The 17096-nt window shown below is 39.7% G+C and overlaps 1 protein-coding gene across 6 annotated transcripts in view; it reads right to left on the bottom strand.

Annotated features, from left to right (window-relative positions):
* BCKDHB (branched chain keto acid dehydrogenase E1 subunit beta) overlaps positions 1–17096 on the bottom strand; it is a 176997-nt gene that overhangs the window by 137026 nt on the left and 22875 nt on the right. For 5 of the 6 annotated variants that reach the window (XR_009555305.1, XM_060236431.1, XM_060236437.1 and 2 more), the window contains exon 9: positions 9187–9273. The exons of the other annotated variant lie outside the window; for it this stretch is intronic. Coding sequence is in view for 4 of the 5 variants with exons in the window: in XM_060236431.1 (XP_060092414.1) it covers positions 9187–9273 (87 nt within the window). In the remaining variant the exon portion in view is untranslated. The remainder of the gene's footprint in view (positions 1–9186; positions 9274–17096) is intronic. 6 annotated transcript variants of the gene reach the window in all.

Here is a 17096-nt window from a genome sequence, read left to right as displayed (position 1 = left end):
CTCTTAGCATTCCCATTTGAAATTTGAGTATCAATGCATGTCAAATTTTACCTCAATAAAGCCATCAGTTTTTTAGCTATTAAAAATTTCTGAGACATACTGGATGACTAAACCATTTTTTGCATGTGCTTTTATTGCCGTGAAAACGTTGTGAGAACAATGTCACCCCAGAATCAGAAACGACTGGTGCTTGCACAGGGGACTACCTTTGCCTTTTTTAAAAAAATCATATTTGCATCTACAATGCCACCTTTATGACCTTTTGTTAATGTCTATCTTTGTTGAAACTTGGCAAACAAGTTGACTCTAGTTCTATAAAACATATACTTTCCAGGTATGATCTGTGGCAGGGTAAGAGAAAAATGACTAAGACAAAAAGTAAGAAACTGCAGGCTCATCACAGTTTGTAAATCATATAATTAGTCCCTGATTATTTTTCCGAAACTAATTTCACTACCTGTAAAAATCAAAGAGGCTAGTTGGCTAATTTCAGGCAGAATGCTGTCAACTAAAAATTAACACCGAAGATATGAGTGCGGAATGCATTGCTATCTTTTTTTCATAGTCCCAAAATAAAGTCTGTACAAATAAGATATGCATCATACTTCTGCAAATCCTGGATCAAGCAGAGGCAAACTTGATAAATACTAAAACGGACTTTCAGCTCCCATCTGTAGATTATTTAACTTGTTACCAAAAAAAAAAAGTTTAGAAAACCAGTTTGATAACTCAATGTCATTATTCAAATCAATTAAATGTCACACAATAACCTGTAAAATTTTGTAGACCTCACAGTAAGGATAAAATAATATGGAAGTAGAAATTTACCATCTAGTCCAACTGGACACTATTTAAGTTTTATTACTTCCATCTGCAAAAACTAAAAGTCATTTACTATGCCTGAGATTTCTGGCATTCTTAATATGTGCTGTATCTAGCAAAAATGAATTGTAGTTTTTTTTATTTTCACAGCACAGACATGTCAAACAGTCAATCCTTACTTTCACACAAAATGAATATATGTTAAAAGTGAATAATAAATCTTGTTTTGTATAATTAAATATTTATCCTAAATACATTTCATCAACAACATCATGTACCTTTGTTTTATTTTATTTCTTAACGGCTTATTAATTATAGAAGTGGATAACTTTACAAGCAGATAATAGATGCTTTGTTATGAACCAAAATAAAAAGTTATCAATATAAAGTAAAAAATGGGTACAATAAATTATCTACCAAATGTATATACTAAAGGAAGTGATGAAGTAAATAAGTAAAGCTTTTGAACAAAATATTTTTTCAGATAAAAAATTATGCTAGAAAAAATGCCTTTGAACAACAATGAGCAGCACAGAATAATTTCAAATATAGAGAAATTAATGATTTCACATAGCAGAACAAAACAGTTACACTCTTGGGACAAACTATCTATTGTTTCCCTCATTCCTTTTGTCTGTTCACCTGCCAAGTTTAAAAAATGAAGTCTGATTTCCCCATTTCCTCATACAGGTAAATAAAGCAGTTTGTTTTGAATTACTATCAGACTTTCTTATGCCATAATCTGACATATAAAAACAAATGGTTTGATTCCTCAACATCCCAGGCTGGGTCAGATGAGAATATACCTCTACACGTTTAGACCACTGGATGGGACAGCCAGAGAAACAAAGAACACCTTCACATTACTGCACTCAAATGCTACCTTAATGCATGTATCTTATAATAATAATAATAATAATAATAATAATAATAATAATAATAATAATAATAATAATAATAATGTATCTTATAATAATAATAATAATATTATAATAATAATAATAATAATAATAATAATAATAATGTATCTTATAATAATAATAATAATAATATTATTATAATAATAATAATAATAATAATAATAATAATAATAATAATAATAATAATAATAATAATAATAATAATAATAATAATAATAATAATAATAATAATAATAATCTTAATTTTCACCATCAGAGACAAAGGGGAAGTAGAAGCTGAAATTAGAAAACATACTTAAAGTAAACACAAGAAAGTGTATAACCTGTCACAGTAAGTATCAACATACTTGGATACTGAATCAATCTTTATAATTTAGAAACACTAGAGTTTTCAATCCTGTATCATCAAATACTATATAACAGTGGTGGCCAAACTGCAGCTTGGAAGCCACATGTGGCTCTTTCACACATATTGTGTGGCTCTCAAAGTCCTCATTACCCTGTCAGCCAGCTTGGAAAAGGCATTTCACACTTTAAATCACTTCTCCAAACCAAGCCACCCAGCATTTAAACCACTTCTCCAAGTCAAGTCAGCATTTAAAGTTGCTTTATTTCCACCTCTCCTTCCCTCCCCCCCTCCCCTATCTATTTGCTTTCCTTCCTGTCCTGTGCTGCAGCTCTCAAACATCTGGCGTTCATGTCTTGCGGCTCTCAAACCATCCAATGTTATTCTATGTGGCTCTTACATTAAAGCAAGTTTAGCCACCCCTGCTATATAACATATTAACTGTTGTAAAAATCCAATTTAAACAATATTCATATGCAAAGAAATTACTTCATTTTGTAGGGTCTCACATGCCTCAGATTCAGTGGGAGCTCACAGGAGCCCAGCTCCTGAACCTTTCTGAGAATTTCACCCCCTCCTTCTGAGAGTTCCACCTCCTCGTCCATTGAATAGTATTGCAGCTGCATAACAATCGCTGGATGAGCTCTACCACCTATTTTTCTACAAAACGACCCCTGGGGTCTCACATAACATTTCTCACACTACATACTTTGAATGAGTAAAACCTTGTCTTGAAAAGCATTTCTCTTATTCCAGGAGTTTTCTTTTTGTCAGAGCTTCCCCAAATTTTCTAATATTTCTAAATGATAGAAGTTCTGGGGGGAAGTTACTGGAAAAGCATGGGGAGGGGTCTGCTCCCCCACAGCTTTCTCCTCCCTAATAATAATCTAATTCTTAATCTGGCTGTACAGTGTGGTTCATGTATATAATGGGACCGGGGCATATAAGGGAGACTTCTGTGCAAATCCAGGGAGGGGCTTTGGGAGGGTTACCCCCACTCCTAAATCATAGAAACAAAGTCTACAGCTTAGCTAAAATGCTGGTGAGATCCTAAAACGCTACATGGTAAGATCTTGGGGACCATTTTGAAAAAGTGCTAGGCAACTCGTTCCATGTCATAGTTTGGGGGGGAGGGGGACTGAAAAAAGGTTTAAAATAAGGAAGGAAGTAGGGATAATGGAAAGGGAGGAAAGTAACACTGAAGTGGGGAAGCAGAAAAGAGCAGGTGAAAGAGAAGAAAAGGGGGAGAGGCTGAAAGGGGAGGAAAAGCTTAAGGTAGGGAGACTCATTGTGTGGCTAAAAGTAGATGGCAGGAAAAGGTAAAAGTTTGCATGGACTTCCAACAAGTGGGAAATGATAACAGAAAAAGCAGGGCGAGAAGGAATACAGGGGAAGTATTTTCCCCGTGAGTCCTCATAGATTCCTTGGTTGTCATTAGCTAGATTACGGTACATTACATCAAAATTTTCAAATTTTAAATGAGTAAAACCTTAACTTCTCAGCTCTGGCTGCAGCCTGGTGGAATCAGCTCCCTATGGAGATCCTGGCCCTACCTGAGTTACTACCATTTCATAGGGCCTGTAAGATGGAGCTATTTTGCCTGGCTTTTGGTTGAGGCAGCAGGCATCCTATTCCAGCAACTCTTTCATCAGTTGGACTCCTTTGTGACATCATGCTTTACAGCCTTGTTGTGGTGCTGTATCTTATTAACACCATCACTTCTTCTTGAACCAAAAACTGCTGTATTTTGTGAATGTGCTCTTCCCGCCTCTGCTGCACCTTATTATGTTCTATTGTTCTATTATTTTTGGTTTGCTAATTTTATTGTATTGTTTTAATTTAAATTGAAGGCTTTTTATTGTTGTTCAATTCATGTTGTGATACGCCCTGAGCTCGTCATGGGAAAAGGCGGAATATAAGCCTACTAAATAAATAAATAAAAACTTAAAATACATTTCAGTCAGTCCAAAAGAAACAGAATTATAAGATTTTGTGGTGTTTTCCAAAATTCCCCAGTTTTTCCTTCCAACAGAAAAACTGGGGGAGGGGATTCCCAGAGAAGGACAGAACCCTCCAGGTTTTTCTAGTCCCCCCCACTCTATGCCTTCACATCGCTAAAGGAGAAGAACTTGTGGAAAAAGAAGTGAGGTGGTTTGAATCCAACCAAGAAGCAATCTGTGGATAAAGCAAATCTCACATTTTTGGTTTGCAGTGAGTCAATCAGCTGAAGACAGGCTGGAGCCTCCACCTAATATAATGCAGAGTGTTCCTCTAGCTGCACATCTAACTGCACGCTGGATGAAGGCATCCTGGGATACTGGTCTTGGTACTGAAACACCATAAATAGATCTGTCTCATCCTGTCAAAGATGCATAGAACAACACTAACACAACATGAATGAGGTTCTGGGTTCAAGCCCTGCATGTGGCTAGCTACCAACCACAAATTCTAGGAAAATATAAATTTAATTAATACTTATGTACTGATAAATCTTCAAACTACTGTATTGTAATACATTTCAAATAACACAGGTAAGTGTAGTAACTACAAAAAATTCCAACTCCAAACAGGAGACAAATAGAAGTCTTTTTCTAGTCGTCCATAGGTGTGCAGAGTCTATAGGCTGAAATAACCGTTTTCCAAAAACACCAGACCCAAAAAGACCAAGAGATGGATGCAGATAGTGTCGAAGTTGTCAAGATCTCTTGCCGTTTTAGCACATCTGGTTCATGTATTCTGCTTGTAAGGAGAGGCTGAGAGGATGGAAAGGGATATGCTTGCTTGCTTTTGCAGTGCTTTGAATTTGTAACTCATTGAAATAACCATTTCTGCCATGCAGACCAGTATGCCAAAGTCACGTTATCTGTCTGGACAGACAGCACATCTCCCAACTGTCTGCTATGTGAAAGAAATTGGTGGGGAAAAGTTCATATTATTCACACTGGCTTTTTGCACTGTAATTTTGACAGGCTGCTTAACAGCCCTAGATGAGGTGTATAAGCCTGGACGCCACACAGGTGCTCCAGTTCTGACACTAACATGGATGCTACTGATCTATCTATCATTAAAGACAACTTTCTGAATAAACTGCAAGTCTCTTTTACTTCAGGATAGTCCCACAGCTGACAGATGTTCCTATGCCGACATCTTCAATACAATGGTTTGAAGATTTATCAATAGCCGAAGCCTATTCAATCTTCAATACAGTGGCTTAAAGATTTATCAGTAGTCGAAGCCTACAATGATTATCACTGTAGGCTTCAGCTACTGGTGAATATTTGTGGTGATTCCCACGTAAACACAAGTTCTTGCAAATAAGACTGTAAGTTCCTTGGAGTCTGGTTTGACCCCATTCCAAAAGTGTTAACAATTATTGACTATAATATCTTTGCAGTGATAGTAACAAACAAAGTGACAGCAACAAACAAGACTGTAAATTTTCTGGATTCAATCTATTCATCCCTGGACCTGAGGAAGTAATAGAATGTGGGCAACTTTGTATAAATTTATATGCAAAATGAAGCTATCCCCTTACAGTCAAAAGTAGTAAAAACAGGCTTGTTTTCAAGCTGATATGGTAGGTTACAATCAGCTAGGAACATCGCTTCTTCTGTGGTGGCCACAGACTTATCAAATGCTGTACTGCTTTGGGGAACTTGCTTTAGATTTTGGTTTGTTGCCACTTCTATATGCGCCCTCTTGCATTCTTTGTATTTAACATCTGTATGCACCTCTCATCCGGCTGAGACGTTTGGGGGTTCAGGCTTGGGTGTCACCAATATGCTAATGACACTCAGCTGTATCTGTTAATGGACAGATGGACAGACAGCCCCACAGATTTTAGACCAAGAGCTAAAGGCTGTGGCTGGTTGGTTGCAGCAAAGCTAGCTAAAGCTAAATACATCAAAGACAGAGGTCATGTACCTGAGCCACAGGGGTTTGGATATGGGAATCCAGCTCCCAGCCCTAGGTGGGACATCATTGATGCCAACTCCCAAGGTCTGGACTCTAGAAATGATACTTTCAATGGAAGCCCAGCCAGGTCACAGTGGTTGCCAAATTAGTCTTTTCCCATCTTCAGCATGTTCGGCAACTAGCCCCTTACCTCTCCACTTGCGACTTGGCTTCAGTGATCCATGCCATGGTCACTTCCAGATTAGACTACCCTTGTACCTGATTTGGAAGCTGCAGTTAGTGCAGAACGCGGCAGCGCACTTGCTGTCTGGGACACCTCTATGGACATTCACACAGCTGGTGCTGTGCAAGCTGCTGACAGAGTTCCAGATCCAGTTCAAGGTGCTGGTTCTAACCTTTAATGCTCTAAGCAGCCAGGGAACAACATACCTGTGGGACCACCTCTCCCCTTCTATCCCCCCCCCCCAAAAGGGCCTTACATTTGGCTGATCAACATCTGCTGGTAATTCCCAGCCCAAAAGACGTCCATCTAGCCTCAACTAGGCCCAGGGCTTTTTTGATCCTGGCCCTAACCTGGTGGAATGAGCTTCTGATAGAGATCAGGGCCCTGCAGAATCCTTTACAAGTCTGCAGGGCCTGTAAAATAAGCTATTCAGCCAGGTCTTAAGTTGAGGCAGCAAATGTCCAATACTACTTGGTCCCTCCTGCTCAAATCCCCTTGTCTGATTGCTAAATCATTTACTTGGCTATAACTAACAGGGAAGTTGTTTACCCAGGAACTGATTGTATTGTAATTACAACTCTGACACAGACACAGGATACAATGTTTTTGTAGACTGCCATCTTGATTGTTTTTTATTAGATTGGATATTCTTAAAGTTTTAATTTGATTACTGTTATACTCTATGTCATGACCCACCTTGAGCCTGTCTGCAGGGAAGGCGGGATAGAAAATAAATTTGTTTTGGGATTTTTATCCCACCACAGAGAGGTCAGCGTGGCTTACATCGTATCATAAAACAGTACATAAATTTCAGAACAATAACCCATTAAAATATTAAGTTAAATTCTAGCATGATTAAAATAAACATAACTAATCTATAACACCTAATAGCAGCAGTGTGTAATTTCAATCCAATACATAGTAAACTCGTGCCAGGGAAGGGTCAGTGAAAAAAAATTAGCACTGTTCCTGGCACCCCAAGATGTAAATAGTGCCATAGGGCACTTAAAAGCAGGGGAGGCCAATGTTATTTGACATTCGCCTCCTCAACCAAAGGCCTGGTGGAACAGCTCCATTACAGGCCCTGTGAAATAGCAACAAATCCTGCAGAGCCCTGCTCTCAATCAGGAGCATGTTCCACCAGGCCGGGGTCAGGGCTGAAAAAGCCCTGGCATGATCAAGGCAAGGCAGACATCTTTCAGGCTGGGAACTACTAAATGGTGCTGAACTGAAGAGCAAAAGGCTCTTCAGGGCACATATGGGGAGCCAGGGCTTTTTTGTAGCAAGAACTCCTTTGCATATTAGGCTACACTCCCCTGATGTAGCCAATCCTCCAAGAGCTTACAGTAGACCCTATAAGAAGAGCCTTGCAAGCTCTTGGAAGATTGCCTATATCATGGGGGTGTAGCCTAATATGCAAAGCAGTTCCTGCTACAAAAAAAGCCCTGTGGGGAGCAATGGTCCCACAGGTATGCTGGCCCCTGGCTGCATGGGGCCTGGAAGGTAAATATCATAACCTTAAATCTGACTCAGTACTCAACTGTTAACCAATGCAGCTTGCACAGCACTGGCTGAATGTGTGCCTGCATAGATGTCCCAGTCAGCAGGCCTGCTGTTGCATTTTGTACAAACTGAAACTTCCAGCTCAGGTTTAAAGATAGACCTGCATAGAGCAAGTTGCAGTAGTCAAGCCTACAAGGATCACTGTCACCAAGTCATGAGAGGAGAGGTACGGAACCAGCTGCCTGACAGCTGAAGATGATAAAAGGCTGATCTGGCAACATCTGTGACCTGGGTCTCCAGAGAAAGGGAAGCATTGAGGATCACTCCCAGGCACCTCACTGTTGGCGCTGGTGTCAAGGGCAGGGAGTTGCATTTGGCTACTCACAGAACTTTCTCCCCTAAAAGGCTGCATAAACACATTGTAAAAAAAATAAGTCACTCCTTCTTAGTTCAAAACACCATATTCACTGAAGCCAAATTCAAACCACCAGATTTAATAGTGGCATTTTACAGGACTTATCTTGGGAATGAAAAACTCACTTTACCTTACAGAATGTCTTTTGAATAATTCATATGAAAAAGATTTTTAATTAAAAATATCTCAATTTGCAGAAAAGAGAGATATGTCAAGCAGTAATATGAAGTGCAATACATAAGACACTTACAAATGTGTCCAATAAAGCTGGATCACTATGCAACTCAAGTTTAAAACAGAAATCATGAAATAAAGTGCACCCATCAAAGCCACATTAGCTTTCTACAGAGATTCTTTGTGGTCAATGGACAGAGATTTTCTGGCTACTTTCACAATGGACAATCTTCATAAATTAATCACTTAGCTAAGTAGTACAGTGCAGTATTACAAGGAAATGATTAGCCATATATAACTCTCTCAACAATAACCAATGAGACTTAAAACTGCTCCACTTTGATTTTCCAAATGTGTTTATTTAGGGAATAAACCCTTTTGAGAGTCATAGAAATAAATTTAACTGTCAAGTGTGAAATCCAGAAACAATATGCTTCAAACATGTTTTCTACTTTGAGTAGCAAATGCTGCACATTTCTGTTTCAATTGAAAAGCTTTATTTGAGCTAATTTTGGCAACTGTCATTAGAAAACAATTCAGATGCAATATCTGTTCTCCAAAAAACCCAGAAATAATTAAAATGCATCTGCCAAACGAATGTGCTTTAGAAAAAGATTACAATAAAAGTTAAGAATCTAAAATATTTCATTACTCCAGAATTATTACACATTCCAAATAAGAACACAATGGTGAACTAAAATGACTTTTTAAAAAAGTACATGTATTAGTTTTTTAAAAACCTTTCCCCCCAAGATGACCAGTTAATTACTCATAGAGAAAAATACTTGAAACATTAAAGTTCATTTTTAAAACACTAAAACATTTTCTAGAAAATACTTATATGACAGCAAGAAAAACAGCAGAGTACCTGAACTGTGGAGCTAATCTCAGATGCAAAACCTCCTGTAAGAGGGGCTTCATGGCTGATTAGCAATCGTCCAGTCTTTGCCACAGACTGAAAAGGGAAAAAAGAAGATACCTTTCATACATATACCCTTTCCAAGTAAAATATTGATTTTCTGCATTCAAAAAGATGAAGTATTTTTAAAACCAAATTCTTGTTTTCCACAGGGTAACATCCAAAATGTGTTTAGTAATACACTTTAATATATATATATATAATTTACAAGTTGTCGTCATGTTTTATATGTTTAAGTAATTTATAGTAATAATTGTTTAATGTTTATGTAAGATTTCCTGTTATGCACCCTGAGCCTGCTCGCAGGAGGGGGGGATAGAACTTTAACAAATAAAATAAACTTAATGGAACACAGCTTAAAACTTTGTATAAGACTCTAATGTATTACTTGTATAATTTTAAAAGGACATGAATACAATCTTTTTAACTGAGGCAATCCAGTTATTTAGCTAAATTTCCTTAAAAAAAATTTTAAAGATTGGTACTTCCAGTTAACCGAATGTAGCACTCAGCTAGTCAATAAGCAAAATGACCTCTCTTTATAGCAGAGCATTCATTCAATATGTTTCTCTCATGATCTGATTCCTTAAAATGTAGCAGTATAGCTTTTTTTCTTCTTGACAGTCACAGCAAGCTACAATTTTCAGAGAACTATCAGATTCATTTGTAAATAATTGATTCATAATGGTTTACATTCTTTGCTTGCCAATCTATTTTTAATACATTTGTCTACAGCCCTGAGCCCGTTAGGGGAGGGTGGGATATAAATCTGATAAAATAAAAATAAAATAAAAATACAAAGTCTGTAGCACTATTTGATTCTACAAGAGTACTCTGATATTCATAGGAAGATACGATTGTAAAATCATTTCAGCTTTTTAAAACCAACTTGAAGGTTGAAGAACAGAGTATAAATACCTTGCTCCAGCCCCCTGGGATATACACATCCTCCCAGGAAGGGTGAACCAAGTTCCTAAAAATCTACCTTAGGGCCAACCTACAGTTACAATTGTAACATACAGGTTTCTCTGTTCCCCTGCTCTAACTTTGATTCTGACATGCAGTCATCAGGACCAGAGAACTTGTTCTCCATGCACAAGGTGTTTAATTTGTATCTGCACAAGCTTGTTACCAACAACGTGATGCACAGTGATTGTGGAAGAACTTTCCCATCTCCTGCCCCCATTCCCTGTAATACTAATTTTGGGGATCAAGCCCCTGCCCAAAAACATGGGACAATGATGTGGGAATCTGCACTGGAAGAGCAAAATCAATGAAAATCCAACCAATAGGTAAACTGTTTTCTATTAGTACTGGACGTTCATCAGAGGCAAATTACAGTGTAATATATACTAACATTTCACAGAGTGTATGGGGAGGTTTCGTTTCATTTCATAGCAAAGATTATGAAAGACCATCTCAAAATGAAAGACGTTGAGAGTGGCTGATTTATACATAAAGATCATTTTTAGTACACAAAACTAAGCACTGAATATACATCTAGTGGCTGCAAACACAACAGTGATGTCTTAATGATTTCTAGAAGATCTCTAAGATGCCAACTTTACCCAAAGGAAAACGCACACTAGATTCTTCAGCAATGTGCAATACACATACATGATGCATAAGGCCACAACCACTTATAGCTTTCTTCATGTACATAAGGCAAAACAAATGGAACAAATGAGGATTGTGAGGAACTCCAAAGGGATCTGCTGAGGCTGCGAGAGTGGGCGTCAACATGGCAGATGAGGTTCAATGTGGCCAAGTGCAAAGTAATGCACATTGGGGCCAAGAATCCCAGTTACAAATGCAAGTTGATGGGGTGTGAACTGGCAGAGACTGACCAAGAGAGAGATCTTGGGGTCGTGGTAGATAACTCACTGAAAATGTCAAGACAGTGTGCGTTTGCAATAAAAAAGGCCAACGCCATGCTGGGAATTATTAGGAAGGGAATTGAAAACAAATCAGCCAGTATCATAATGCCCCTGTATAAATCGATGGTGCGGTCTCATTTGGAATACTGTGTGTAATTCTGGTCATCGCACCTCAAAAAGGATATTATAGCATTGGGAAAAGTGCAGAAAAGGGCAACTAGAATGATTAAAGGTTTGGAACACTTTCCCTATGAAGAAAGGTTAAAATGCTCGGGGCTCTTTAGCTTGGAGAAACATCGACTGCGGGGTGACATGATAGAGGTTTACAAGATTATGCATGGGATGGAGAAGGTAGAGAAAGAAGTACTTTTCTCCCTTTCTCACAATACAAGAACTCGTGGGCATTCAATGAAATTGCTGAGCAGTCGGGTTAGAAAGGGTGATTAACATGTGGATTGAATAAAAATATGGAGCAGAGGTCCATCAGTGGCTATTAGCCACAGTCTGTGCGTGTGTGTGTGTGTGTGTGTATTTGGCCACTGTGTGACGGAGTGTTGGACTGGATGGGCCACTGGCCTGATCCAATATGGCTTCTCTTATGTTCTTATGAGACTGAACCACTGACTGATAAAAATCCAAACAATGTTTTGTATTCTTTGCAGTGGTGAATCATTATCATTTCCCTCATAACTTGTGCAAAATGCTAGCCTATCTAGGACAGCTTTACAGCTCAAATGTTAGTGGGTGGCTTTGTTTTGCCACATTTTCAATAAGCTGTCTCCTTACATTTGCCAAAATATCATTACAAACATTCATGTTCAATGCCATTCTGAAAACAACTTTTTCATTCCATTTGTACAGAAATTCAGTATCATCCAAGTAGAATCAACAGAAATGAAAAAGACAACGATGAAATAATAACTTCTCAAGAAATTCCACCAAACAGATGAGCCCTCCAAAGTAGCCAATACAGTTACAAATATAATTCCATATGAACAGCTGGTTGAAATGACAGAAAATAATCCCCTTACATTCTCTAATATTCAAGATCTCAGAGCTAGCTCTGAAAAATGAGGATTCAACTGAAGCTGAGGTTCTGCCTTTAAGGATCTGTATTGTTTGGAATCACCATCTCTGAAAGCCTGCTTACTCCCTGGTAAACAGTTCAACAGTTAGGGATGGGGAAAATTTCTGGAAAAATAACCTACCAGTCCCCTTTACATCTGTGTGGTGTGAACAGAGCAGCTAGCAGCCAATTGGGATCCCTCAAAAGGGTGGTTGAGCCAAACTGGGGGGTGGGGGGAGGGAGTGGTAGAGAGAGAGAAGACTCTCTTGGTTTCAATTTCCATAAACTTGGGAGGGGGCTTTTTTCCATTCCCTCGCTTTACCTCACACTACCTTCTTGTGTTTCTAATGAACTGTCTACTCAGAAGCAAGTCTTCTCTTACTCATTGGCACTAACTCCCATGAAAGGATTCTTTAAAAAAAATGCTTCCCCCAAAATTTAAATGCCCCCCAGAAAAAAATCCTTGCTATAGGCCTGCATAAGATAACATAACTGTGCTGAGGTTGACTGGCTAAAAATGTACATCCTTGAGATTTACTGATCTTTGGGAGTGGCCCCGAATAGAGAATTTATTCGCAGTAGTCTGAGGGCTATGAAAACAGTCATACCTCATAGGCCTATAACTGGATAAAAGAAAAGTAGCAAGAGAATGGGGTATGTTTTCTGTGGGATCTTTTAATGACAGTGTTAACTTCCTTCACAATAACCACCACAGAGGTGGCAATTTTGAAGTCTGAGATGGTTGGGAGAGTCACAGAATCCTACTCTGATAATCTTAAGGACCAAATGATCCTGTGTAATGAGGTCTGGCTGATAACATGTTTCCTGAGGACAGGAGCAGGCGGCTGAAATACCACATTGGAATCAAAGACTGCTTTGAAACTGAGGATGGTATGGTTCAGATGAATGCTGATTGATGCTTTGAGAAAGTTTACTTGAAGTGATAGTGAAAGCCCTCTGGTGGAAGAGCAGTATTATGAGATAGTATGTCCCCTGAACATGTGGACCTACAGTCTATTTGCAGAGCCTGTTTACTATTGGGGCTAGGCCCACTAATTTGGCCGTAGAGCTTCTGTACACACTCTTAAGTATCATCAGTCTTGAAGCTTTATAAGTAAGTGTCTAATGAATTCTTTGTTTCTCTTTCAAAAAAACAAGAATCCACAACTACAGAATTTGGTGGCAGATATAAAAAAAGTGATGTGTAATTGTCTCACTGAACTGTACTTTCCTTCTAGACATCAAACTATGAAGGGGCTAAAGAATGGGCTTTTCTCGACATCCCCAATAACTTGTAACAAATCCGGAAGTACTGTCAAAGCTAAAGAAGTGTGGGAGTCAAACAACTAATCAACATTGGTCTTCAGCAAGAAAGCAAATATTAACACTCATGTACATACAAAAATAAAGGCATTCATTTTTTGAATAAATTCAGACCAGATTCACTGTACAATAGCCAGTGAAGGAGACTCAAAAATCAGTTAACAGAGCTAACAGAGGCCTCTAGTGGTGTTCATGTGTACTGATGTATGAAATGGGGGGGGGGGGAGTGATCATAATAATGAAGGGAAAAAGAACTATGCTTATCACATGTTTTAAAAAACCAGATTAACCAAGTGTGAATCCTGTTCACCACTGCTTGTAGCCAGCCACCTTACCCTTACTCTTGAAGGCAACAGGGAACCTGTGATAAATGTAGTACCCAAGCAGAATTACTGAGATTAAGTAACCTAGAACTCAACTGTGTAAGACTTTTATCTATGCGCACGTTGAGTTGGAACATCACTGATTTTAGCATTATCCTGTCACTGCACCTATTTATTTTATCAAATTTATATCCTGCCCTCCCCCGGTGGGCTCAGGACAGCTAACAGTTAAAAACAACATAGAATAAAAAAAAGAATATACAATAAAATAATTTTCATACATTTTAAAATCATTAAAAGTCCAAGATGCCCACTGATGTTTCTGATTATTCTGGTTTCAGTTATATAGATTCAGTGAGATTGTTGGTGCTGTGGAATAGTAGCCACTTCCCCTTAACCATTAAAAGTGCGTTTGAACAGTGCCTTCATCAAATTAGATGAAGTTTCCAAATGGAGACAGCATTATAAGAATATATCACACAAGGGTGAGGAAAACCAGAATTCGCCAAGGTCACTTTATTTTCCTATATCTCCTTTCAAACACTGTTTTTCTTTCCTTCTTATCAGTCCATATTCTCTCCTCCTTCCCTGCTTCCTTCTGTCTACTCACCAACCTTTACCTGCCCCACCCAATCTTCAGCTTTATATATTACAAGTGGATTTACAGGAGGCATTGCAGGAGGCATTTCACTTCCCCTTCCCCCCACCGAGAGCCAGTTTGGTGTAGTGTCTAAGTGTGCCAACTCTTATCTGGGAGAACTGGGTTTGATTCCCCACTCCTCCACTTACAGCTGCTGGAATGGCCTTGGGTTAGCCGTAGCTATTGCAGTTGTCCTTGAAAAGGTAGCTGCTGTTAGAGCCCTCTCAGCCCCACCCACCTCACAGGGTGTCTCTTGTGGGGGAGGAAGATAAAGGAGATTGTGAGCTACTCAGTCTCTGGTTCAGAGAGAAGGGTGGGGTATAAATCTGCAGTCTTTTCTCTTTCCCTTTACTCCCACAGCCTCTTCTTTTTCAAGTTGCCAACTTCCAGGTGGGGCCTGGAGTTCTCTGGGAGTCACAACAGGTCTTCCAACTACAGAGATCAGCTCCCCTTAGGGTTGCCAGCTTCAGGCTGGGAGGGGTAGAGCCTTAGGAAGGTGAGGTTTGAGGAGGGAAGTAACCTCCATAGTACCATAGAGTCCACCCTCCAAAGCAGCCATTCGTTCCAGGGGAACTAATCTCTGTAATCTAGAGAACAGCTGTAATTCTGGGTGATATCCAGCCCCTCATCTGGAGGTTTGCAGCAATGATTCCCATGGAGGAAACAGCTGCTTTGGAGGGTAGTCTATGACATTACACCCTTCTGAGGTCGCTCCTCTCCTCAAACCCCACCTTCCCAAGCTCCACCCCTCCAAATCTCCAGTTATTTCCAAATCTGGAGTTGGTAATCCTATCTCCTTCCCACCCAACATCTATCCTCCCTTCTGCCTTAATCCTCCCCCCCCCTCCTGCCACTGACAGTCTCTGTCTATGACAATTGTGGCCCAATTTTGTGGTGCTGGCCACTGGGCCAAGCCCACTTGTCAAGGACTTTTGAGATGGGGGTACCACCTCAATTTCCCCTGTATCCCCCTCCCCACACTTTTTCCCCTCACCACCCCTATTTCTTCTCCTTTCCCTGCCTTAGTCTCTCATCAGCTATTCCTCAGCCTACATTTTATCTTCCTGCCATCTTCAGCTATATTAATTCTTTATTTACTTCACATACTCCACGTTTATTCAACAAGGACCAAAGCAGCTAACATTCTCCTCTCCTTTTCATATGCACAACAACCCGGTAAGGTACTTTAGGCTGAAAGCACGCAACTACTCCAAAATCACACAGTGAACTCCCACAGCAAGATGAGGATTTGATCCTGGGTCATCCAGAAGCTACTATGAAGTTCTAACTGCTGCACCATACTGGCTTTCATTGTATGGCTGCTGTTGAACAGTAGCAAGTAGCCAGGCCTAGTTGAATCATGCAAGTCAAGTGGTATCATCACCCATAAGTTGCTGTTGGGACTGTCAGGCCTGTGACTGCCAGGCTCCAGGAGAACCCTAGAAATCTCCCAGAATTACAACTGAACTTCAGATCACAGAGATCTGTTTCCTTGGAGAAAATGACTGCTTTGGAGGATGGACTCTATAGCATTATATCTGGTGGATGCCTCTCAATTTCCCAAACCCTACCCTCCTGAGAGTCTACCACAAAAGCTACAGGAATTTCCCAACCTGTAGCTGGCAACTCTGGTCAGGCCAGGCCCTAATGAGACCTTGCTTACAGCTAAAACTGCCCTGCCCCCTCTTCCAAACTTTTACTGACATCACCAAACAGGTACTCTTTTCATCAGTTTCAGGGGACTGTCTTGTAATATATTTTTTTTTAGATATCACGTTTTTCTGCAAACCTAGGGCCCTTTTCAGGTTTGTACAAAGATCTGCCTTGCCTGTTCACAACTCCAGTCACCAGATTTAAGTATCCTAAGATTTGGTCAACTTCACTATTAGTATGTAGACAATTTACTTCATTTATACCCTACCTTTCTCCCCAATGGAGAACCAAAGCAGCTTTCCCCATTTTCTTTTCTTCCATTTTTTTCCTCACAACCACCCTGTGAGACATGTCTTGTTGAGTGTATGACAAACCCAAAGTCACCCAGCAAGCTTCCATGGCAGAGTGGGTATCTAAACTTGAGTCTCCCATATCCTAGTCTGAAACTAGCCATTATGCCACACCAGCTCTCAGGTTTCCATCCTCCCCTCCTCCTGGCAGCCTCTCTGAGAAAAGTGTGGCCCAACTGCAAAAATCATGCTGCAGCAAGTCACAGGTGAGTTGTGTGGTAGCTATTGATAGGCCTGGTCAAATTATATGGAGGCCAACACTGGGCACAGGGGAGTAGTGCGGTATCAAGCAATTTGGTAGTCACCCATAGTGAGCTGTGCAAACTGCAAGATTGAAAGTTGCTGATAGTTGCTGCTGGGCCTAGCCTGAAAAGTCCCCCCACCCACATCTAGTGAAGGAAAGTGGGGAAGGCAGAGATATACCAAGAGGCCAAATTAGCTCTGGGAAGAAGTCTCTGTCCTGCCTTTTACTGACAAATCAAGATACGCATGAAAGCTGGAAATATGTTCTGATTGCCTAGCAACACTTACCATTACCATTGAGGGTTGTTCTTTCTTAAAGTTACATGTGCTGCTTTTATTATTTAAGGGATTAATGCCCATGTGTTTGTTTTTAGATTTCAGATT

Source organism: Heteronotia binoei, chromosome 1 (assembly GCF_032191835.1).
Source record: "Heteronotia binoei isolate CCM8104 ecotype False Entrance Well chromosome 1, APGP_CSIRO_Hbin_v1, whole genome shotgun sequence".
Taxonomy (NCBI): domain Eukaryota; kingdom Metazoa; phylum Chordata; class Lepidosauria; order Squamata; family Gekkonidae; genus Heteronotia; species Heteronotia binoei.
Note: the sequence above shows the minus strand (reverse complement) of the source record. Positions and strands in the feature narration are given on the sequence as shown.